Source organism: Acipenser ruthenus, chromosome 1, assembly GCF_902713425.1.
Source record: "Acipenser ruthenus chromosome 1, fAciRut3.2 maternal haplotype, whole genome shotgun sequence".
Lineage (NCBI taxonomy): Eukaryota > Metazoa > Chordata > Actinopteri > Acipenseriformes > Acipenseridae > Acipenser > Acipenser ruthenus.
In genome coordinates this window covers 37,262,146-37,271,740 of record NC_081189.1, presented here as the reverse complement: position 1 = coordinate 37,271,740, position 9,595 = coordinate 37,262,146, and the positions used below count along the sequence as shown (strand labels likewise).

Here is a 9,595-nt window from a genome sequence, read left to right as displayed (position 1 = left end):
GAATCACAATTCTCTGATATAATACATTGTTTCATGTCTATAATTTGTAGTGCGTTCAAGGCCTCAGCTTGTTATCTAAGAATATAGGTTCCTTGGGCCTATTATCTGACTGCTAGGCCTTTCTGAAGTGCTTCGGTCACCCCCTGAGAAGGAACATGTATGATACCAGTCTCTGATGAATGCACCATCATCAACATTGCTTCCTTTGTGTCATAGGAAATACACACCCACAGAGAATTGAACGATGTGTATTGTTTAAGAAAAGGACATGAAGAAAGGAATAAACAGAACAGATAGACAAAGGGAGTGAGGAGAACCAGTTCTAAGGCTCAGCTCCACATCTGAGTGTTTGATACATCAGCAGCAGCCACATTTTACAGACAACACATAATGCACCAGATAAATGTGTGCATTCGAGGAATATAAATCACATTTAAGTTAATAATAAAAACAAAAGCTAAGTGATACATCCTTAATGTGATACATAAAGTGCCCTTAGATTCGGTGGTGTTAGATCAAGGAGGAAAAAAGGTGATTTTTATCCTCAGCCATGACTAGTTTAAGTGTACAGACAGGAGAGCAATCACATCTTGCTTACAGTTCGATTTTCTTGTTAACTTTCATTATGAATGTCTCCAATACAAACTATTACGAATTAGGTTTCAGAAATTTCAATCTTGTATGAAATGATTTTACAACATTATTGATAGGGTTAAGCATATACAAATATATTTAACAAATGGCACTCAAACCCTTCCCACACATGCATTGATAGTTTGTTTTGAATACGCTGGTTATGTGGTGATTGAATTACTATACTAGTTGTGTTGCTCATTTAAACATGAAAAGAGGTGCATCTTTCATTTGTGTTTGGCTGGGTTGATATTTTTGTATAGGTTTATATGGAGAACAGTAGTAGATTTTTGCAATACAACATTTTTTTTGATAATTTACATGAAACATACTTGTTGTGTTGTTGGTATTTGGTATGTGATAAATATTGCATGTATGACGAACACTGGATCTTGGCAATGATTTCTAATTCATTCTCAAGAGGTGTAATACTGTAGCTGTAAAAGTGATTCAATCCATTCACTGAAGTTAGAAAGTATGCAAAATATTTAAGGGCCATGCTTTTAACAGCACAGTACAGAACACGTTTTACTGAAATGGTCTGAAGTTCACATCATCATCTGCAACATTGTCTTCATTGTTGTCTCTTCATTGTGGAGGTTATAAAAAGAATTGTCCTCACAATTAATTTCCAGTCTCCCAGAAGTAAGGAATAGGCATATAATACATTTTTCTACGACCAAAGTCACTGTATAGTCGTTCTAATGTACTGTGTCCAGAACGTATTAAAGTTACAAGCTACAATAGCTTGCTAAGAAACAGCAGTCTGGTCGTTTTTTAATCTACTCCTTCGAACCCTTGAGCGTTCTCCACTGCCATGAGAAGCTTCTCTCGCAAATCATCAAACGTTTCATAGGTCGGTAGATCCAGGCGGTTAAAGCTGTAGTGATATAAACACATCAGTGTTAATTACACGTATGTCAAATGTCAACTCAGGGAACGTTTTATATTCGTGAAACTGCTCTAGAATATAGTTGAATCTACAAAATTGTATGTAATCTGTAAAAATAGACTTTAAATAAACTTAAAGCTCTGTGAATAGAGCCCACTGCTTCATTTCTCTGAATACCTTTATCTGTCTATAAACTCTTTCAGCACTATTGTATGGAACTTTGTAAAAACCTGAATATAACTAATTAAATGCTTTCAGTATCTGAAAAGTACAAAAGTGATACACGGTATACTGAAGACCAGGCCTGGTTGCTGTGTGTTGAGTGGGAGTTTTCCCTTAATTGCACTAGCAGTGTGCAGTTCTGAGTGGAGTTATCTGTACAAGACACCATTTATAGGTTTGCAGTGTTAAGAGGTTTAACAAAGAACAGCATGACCCTTACCATGTGTGAGCCCTGGGTAGTTTTTCAGGGGTTCCCCACTGCTCGATAGTAAACAGCTGAGGACCATTGGATCCTGCAAGGAATAAAAGAAACAAAAAAGAATGTAACTCTGTACAGCATTGAGCTGTCATTTGGAAACAAACACATTGTAATCCTTAGTTACCAGTGTCTCAATAAAATATAAAAGTGACATTTACTCACCATATAACTCAGCAAAGCCATTCATAGGCACACGTGATGTTCCAGTAACAAACTGAAGTAGTCTGATACGCTTTTCTGCATCCATCAGTAACACAGCCTGCAAGAAAATACGATTGTGGTTTAAGCTTACTGAAATAATGGTAATCAATGAAAATATAGGGTAAGGGCTATTGTATGCACAGAAGGCAAAATGTGATTTGAGTTTTGGGGATCACATTCTACAAGCTGTATTTGACAACTGCATTAACAAATGACCATGATGGCCCTTACAATGCTACATAATTGCCTAAATGGTTACTGAAAATAATTCTTAAAATAATAATAAAAAACAGTCAAACTGTGGGATTCAAGTTTGAAAAGCAAATATAACACATTCCTTGTGCTACAAAAGAATAGTCTATTTAGCCTATACTGCCATGGAATTTCACAGCGACTTGTGCTTTTCACCACACTGCAGGATCACAGGTCACAACTGGTCACTATTGAGTCATAAGACAGAATAGAAAATTGTTTTTGGTATAGTATATTATATGTTTGGTATAGTAGTGTATTACTGCTACTACTACTGAATGAACTATTATAAAGAAAAATGTAAGCTAACTATGGTGACTATATTAATTTGTTAGCAAACTAAGAATTGAAATGTTAGGGGCTTGTTAGTTTGTTTTAACTTTTTTTCTGCTTACCTTCCAGAACCACTGGATAACAGGGTGATTTGGACAGTAGCCATTCTTGTAGACAGTGTGCTGTCTCCAATCATTCACATCCACATCCCCAAGGCCACACATCAGCAACTGGGCAGAAACAAAACAAACACTTCAAGGCTCAACATATAAACTACATACATACATACAGACATACATACATACATACATGTGCTCTCAGAACAGAAGGTAAGTTTAAAAATTCACTCAAAGTGAATTCTGTTGCCATGTTTACTGGTATTTTACTGCTCATAAATGAGGGGCTGTTCTCATAATTAAAGCCAAGAAAATACCAAAATTAGTGTTTAACTGTTTTCCCCTTCTAAGCTGATTATGAGCTGTTTTCTGATGAACAGCACCTAACATGAAGAAGTAATCTTGGAGGATGCTATTCAAGTGTGCCTATTACGTCACGGTTAGATACACTTTCCTGACAGCTGTTGTGTTTGGTGTAGTAGTGGGGTGAATGTCGAGTGAGCAGTGTGGGTGGCTCACTGAGGTATGACACCAGCCTCTGGACTCAGAATGTCACAGGTTTCAACCCAGTTTAGGAATAATCTGGACACGGGTTTTCTACTAATAACATCACATTGTTCATTCATTCTTCTGCCACATTCTGATTCTGACAGCCAAAAGTGAAGTAGTGGGCTGAACCTGGGTACCTTGCTGTTAACGAAGCATGTCTGCTAGCAACTATGCACTAGGCTCTTAACGGGATGTCTTGCAATGCTATTGCTAGCACACAAATCATACAATCATTTTAACATTCATTTACCTCCAGCTCATTTTCGTCAAATATTTTAATCAAGTCGATAGGAGTGAGTTCTGTAAATCCCTGAAAAAATGAGAAGAGTATTAATATGTTTATATTGTTTAAAATGCAGAACTGCACTTAATTATACAGTGTTGCCCAGCATTACTAACACTCTTGAATGTTTTACCCTGGGATGGAAACATCAAGATTGTAGGACCAGAGCCCAGACTCTCCCGTCCTCACTCTAACCAAACATTGCATGACAAAGTTAATAAATAGGCTGGAGAAAAGTGGAATATCTCTTCAAGTGTAATATTATTTCAAAAAACTGTTTAAAATCTATTAAACCTGCCAAAAGAAATCCCCAGACTTGTGTAATTATGGGCCCCACTGTATACTAGGTAGTAAAATTCAAACAATATGAGACAGTTCTATGTTGCTGCTTTGTACATCAAGAACAAAAATGGTTCATTTATGCCCCCTTGTGGCTTTAACTGGTATGGCTTTCTAAAATCACCAACTCTTCCCTAAAATATACCTTACCTCCAAAAATGCATTCATTTGCTTTTGAACCCTGTTAACAAACCTCCACTGGATCACAAGGCTGAAAAAAAAAATACATTACAAACTCAGCATCTGTAAAACACTACAAAAAAGTCTTAATGAATAACATAGTTGCATAGATAACACTGACATTTATTTCAACATAGCTCTAAACTGATAAAGTGTAATATGATTATAAATGTTACTCAAATGACAATATTAATGTATGTATTATACCAATAATACCCCCCACCTGTTCCAGTACAGACTGGTTTGAAAGTCACATATTCAGAAGCTCATTGCTTTCTGATCTATAGACCTAGTAAATCACTTGGTGCTGTATCTTACAGTTTAATAATATCCTCTTGTCTTCTGTAGGGTAACTGTATATAGTACTTACTCTATGTATTCCTTTTTGTTGTCATTGGTTACAACCATTTCTGATCCATTGGGCTTCAAATCCACTTGATATGTCTGAGTAAAAAAAAAAAAAAATTAAACAAATGTGCATGTTGACATTAGTTGTTATTTTTGATGTTCCTACAAGACAATGGTGCCTATTTAACTGATATCATGCTCTAAATACTGTGGTTTTGAATCTTTAAATGAGGACACTCCTTGGAGATTTACAGATTTTTACAGAGAAATACACTAAAGAGGTTGGCATGCACTGTTAGATGCTGGAATTAGAAGTAGCCCTGTTTAGATAAATTGAATAGACCACAGCCTGTAATGTGGACATGATAAAGACAATTTAAAAAAAAAGATATTTCGAAGGTACACCTTATTAGGCATTTTGAAGGCATGATCCAAAACGTTTGTGTGCTTGACTTATTTTAAGTTTTATATTAAATTATCTATCACTGAGGGGTTTTCAGGTTATGAATGAATGCTTTACTAAAACTAACAACTGCAGCATAAAAAATATATTTTTGGAGCGTGCGTGTAGAAAAGTGGTATTTGAACACAATTCGCGGATGTGTTTGTAATCATTAATTTATTTATTTATTTATCAATCATTTTTATTGGATACTAATTATTACACATATAAAACGCATTTCTTTATAGAAGAAATGGATATTAAATCTGAATTAGTACAATTTTCCTTGGCCATATAAGGGCTTGGGTTTACCTAACCCAGTATGGTACAAACTAGCTTATCAATTTTGACAACTCTTTGGTTGCTTGTTATCATTTATAAGAATGTACTGAAGGTTATAAAACGGATCATGTTGTATGAGACAAACTCCTGGGCTTGATAAATGTTGTTCATTATTATTTAAAAAAGAAAAAAAAAACAGAACAAATGTCATCTATACCTGTCCGAAGTTTTCTTCATCGATGCAAAATCTGAGATCCAGCTCAGTGGGGTCATTTTCCAGAATCCATTTCAAGGAATTGTAATACTCGCTGTCCTGCAAATGAGATGCAGGTTGTGTGAGGAACCAGGTAACTGAACTAATTGTATAAGCTCAAGCCTCAATATGCTGTAGTATAACTTCTAGGAGAACAGGGTTATGTGAAATAAAGCTTCAAAGTGCAAATGTGCCAGAACAAAATTAGAGAACAGTAATCATAATTAACAACAGGACACCCCAGAAATAGTTTATCCACTTTAACTTCATAGCTTCAGATTTTCAGGGAATGCATATCGGATGGATCTAGATAAGCTTTTTGCATTTAAGCAAATGGTTTGCCATCTTAAAAATGCCATACGGTGTATCAGCTAGCATATTATTACCATTCACACTAGGGTAGTGTAGTGTACATTATACAATAAAGCATTTACAGATACAATATACATATATACAGTGCAGTTATACATTGTACTTTGGGTTTGCTGGTCTATTTTTGTCATCTCATTAGGTTAAAATTGCATTTCGCAGCCTTTTTAAATGTAAAAATAAGATCTGGAATCACTGGACATTTTCAAGCCACACATCCTTATTGTTGCCTTACCACTGACTCCATGTCTTTTAGTGTAATTTGCTTTCCTAGCATCATTTTGTAAAAGGGTCTAATGAAGAAGCCTAAAACACAAGAAAAAAATTAGATTATAGGTCAAAGGCGTGAGAAAGCTGGCTGGAAACCTGGCCAGACCCCGAGAGCACGAGAATATCCCTGTGCAACTGAAGGAAAACCAAGAAAAAAAATAGGAAAGAAAGGTGACTATTTCACCCCTCAAATTAGAAGATAAAAAAACAAAAATGCACATTTTGTGTATTCGTTGATTTATAACAACAACAACAAAACTCTTTCCCAACAGGAATTACCAGAATTATAGCCCGGTTTTGAATTTAACCCATTACTGATCGGTTCATAATCTCTGTGTCAGGTAGCATTGCTTCATTATATAATATAATTGTATAATTTGGTAATAGCACAGACAAACCCATGACTCAATAAAAAATACCCACACAGAGGCACAGAGGAAACACATCTTTATAGCTGCTAACAGTTAATTAACCATGTTATATGCACATCAGATACAACAGCACCCCCTGTGGGGTTTATTTTAATTGCATCTTTGTGTTTCTGGCTTTTTGTGCAGTAACACAGCACTCAGTCAGGCAGATACAACACAGCATGTGTTTGGAGCGAAGGGTAGAGCACCAGACTTCGTTTTGACTGGATTGTTTGGATGTATCCCACTCAACTGTCATTTTAAACGGATAGATGGTCAATTCTATGTACATACCTTAAGCAATTCTATTGTTTTGTGCATACAAATAATAATGTGCAAATGTAATTTTTTTTTTAGTTTTCAACTAAAGGGCTTTTGTAGGTCACAGCTGAACTGTCCACAGCTTGAAGTGGACAGGTCAGCTGTCCACTATTAACTTCATTTAATTATAAATCCATCACTGTACTATATGCTTGGAGTGTACAGTACATTAGGCTTTATGTACCTGGTAAACATTATCAGAAACTCTATTAGACTGATTGATTACTTTTAGTAGTGTGTGTATAGGAGGCTGTGTGGTCCAGTGGTTAAAGAAAAGGGCTTGTAACCCGCAGGTCCCCGGTTCAAATCCCGGCTCAGCCACTGACTCATTGTGTGACCCTGAGAAAGTCACTTAACCTCCTTGTGCGCCGTCTTTCGGGTGAGACGTAATTGTAAGTGACTCTGCAGCTGATGCATAGTTCACACACCCGAGTCTTTGTAAGTCGCCTTGGATAAAGGCGTCTGCTAAATAAACAAATAATAATAATTTTAAATGCACAGGTATAGGAGACAACTGTATACCGTATATCACTGGAATACTTTTGATAAAAAACAGAACACCAGGTTTGTGCAAAAACAGGTTAACCCTCATGTAGCTGTGAAAATACCTGAAATATAAAATGCGTGTTGGTGTTACATTTAACTTGACAAGGCCTACCGTCTAGCAGCTTCCCATGAAACACTGCCATTCCTGCCACTCGACCGATAAACTTAAAGTAGGAAAGGTGATCTTCGTTACATAGACCGGAGTTAGGGTTGATCTGAAGGGTATAGTTATCTCTGAAAGGGAAACAGGGAGACAAGATAAAAAATGTACATGTTAAAAACACATTTCTAAGATAATACTGTAATTCACTCACTTCCTTTAAATGTCATACTGGAAAACCCTGTTTCTGTGGGTCATCCCATCCTGTTGCACCCATAATGTGTTTGGATAAAAGGCACTTATAAGCATGCCACCACGTTTTAGTTTCCCTTATCTCTACCAAACAATTGTATAAATTGTATAAATAAGGCTGTGTGGTCCAGTGGTTAAAGAAAAGGGCTTGTAACCAGGAGGTCCCCGGTTCAAATCCCACCTCAGCCACTGACTCATTGTGTGACCCTGAGCAAGTCACTTAACCTCCTTGTGCTCCGTCTTTCGGGTGAGATGTAGTTGTAAGTGACTCTGCAGCTGATGCATAGTTCACACACCCTAGTCTCTGTAAGTCGCCTTGGATAAAGGCGTCTGCTAAATAAACATAAAAAGCATTTAAACAATTTTATTCCAACCAACATTAAGCAATATAACCCAAAGAAGACAGTAAATGGTAAAGCCCTCTTATGAGGATTTTTCTGTTTTTTTTTTCCTGTGATTTTATGCAGCACTAGTTTTTGTTGCTAAAGAATACAAACACTTTAGTCAGTATTCCATGAGTAATGCGGTTTGCTCAGAACTCCATATGTAGTCTGGTAGCCTTCCAATAGGTTAAATAATAACTGAATACTAAAAAATTAGGTAATTAAAAATGTCTTGTAGTCTACATGTGTTAATGCTGATTGTGCTGTTTGTTCAGTAAGTGGTTCACAGTGTGGCTTTGCTAGAGAACAGAGCACTGTGCCTGTGGTGTTGTTATGATATAATATGCTGAAATAAAGTTGCTGAAAGTAATCAATCTGCATCTAGTTGTTTGATTTCTACAACTTAAATAGATTGAACGTATAGGACAGCAAGGCAGCAGACTTTGGTCTACTTTGACAGACCACATTCAGAGAGCATGTACTAGAACAGAGATTATCTTTCATGAAGCAACGAAAGATAAAATACATAAATTAATACTGTATTTAAGTAATTTCCCGCAAATTGATTTGATATAGTTTGAACAATAACATTCAAGGTTCTTTACTAGAGATTAGGGACCTAAACAGGTTAAAAGGAAATCTCAGATCCATTTTCTAATTGTTCTTCAACACCATTTCACAAACACAGTTGATCTTATTAAAATGGTTTTCAGGAAGTGGTTCTGAATGACAGGAAATGCCTGTGAAGCCAGTAATGTGATGTTTTCTTTTTTTCTAATTTCTTATAAAAACCCAATTTTTATTCATGTCAGTTATTGCCAGGGTTATGATCTTACTCTATGAAAAACAATTGTAAGGTAATTACACACTTACATAAATGAATAAATTATATTGAGACACATTCCATTACTCTTTACACGTGACACGTAACACATATGTTAATGCAATTAACATGCTAATGCTGCATGCATACATACCTCAGGGTCTAATTCCAGACTAATTCCAGTTCATTTTTTTGTTTTATTTACTATTATTGCAAAGTACCTTGGAATGGCTTCAGCCCTGAAAACGAGTAAGTCCAGCCCTGACTAATTAAGTCCAAGTTTCTTCTAATTTCTGTCTTGGTTGATTAGACTTCACAGACTAAACAGTTTGCTGTGTTCACACTCACGTTGCCGAGTACTCGAAGAGCCCGTAATAAGGATTGAACATTTCCTTTGACAGCAGGAAGAACCACTCCCTGGCCACACCGCCATAGTCCAGACCCTTCTCTGACTCAAACTCAATCCACAGTCTGGCCTTCAGATTGTCTGGCTTCTTCAAGGACATGATTCTCCTGTAGGACTCCTCGAATATGTTGTTCCTGTGCAGCTTCATCTCAAATCTGTTGGGGATATCTGCCTGAAAGAAGAAAACATAA

The 9,595-nt window shown here is 36.3% G+C and overlaps 1 protein-coding gene across 15 annotated transcripts in view; it reads right to left on the bottom strand.

Annotated features, from left to right (window-relative positions):
* Positions 1-232: 232 nt before the first annotated feature.
* LOC131696598 (E3 ubiquitin-protein ligase NEDD4-like) overlaps positions 233-9,595 on the bottom strand; it is a 158,186-nt gene continuing 148,823 nt past the window's right edge. For all 15 annotated transcript variants that reach the window (XM_059024633.1, XM_059024635.1, XM_059024639.1 and 12 more), the window contains 11 exons: positions 9,347-9,576; positions 7,553-7,674; positions 6,129-6,199; positions 5,489-5,584; positions 4,570-4,643; positions 4,170-4,230; positions 3,648-3,707; positions 2,855-2,962; positions 2,169-2,265; positions 1,968-2,040; positions 233-1,513 (listed from right to left, as the gene is read on the bottom strand). In XM_059024633.1, coding sequence (XP_058880616.1) covers positions 1,411-1,513; positions 1,968-2,040; positions 2,169-2,265; positions 2,855-2,962; positions 3,648-3,707; positions 4,170-4,230; positions 4,570-4,643; positions 5,489-5,584; positions 6,129-6,199; positions 7,553-7,674; positions 9,347-9,576 — 1,095 coding nt within the window. In that variant the 3' untranslated portion in view covers positions 233-1,410. The remainder of the gene's footprint in view (positions 1,514-1,967; positions 2,041-2,168; positions 2,266-2,854; positions 2,963-3,647; positions 3,708-4,169; positions 4,231-4,569; positions 4,644-5,488; positions 5,585-6,128; positions 6,200-7,552; positions 7,675-9,346; positions 9,577-9,595) is intronic.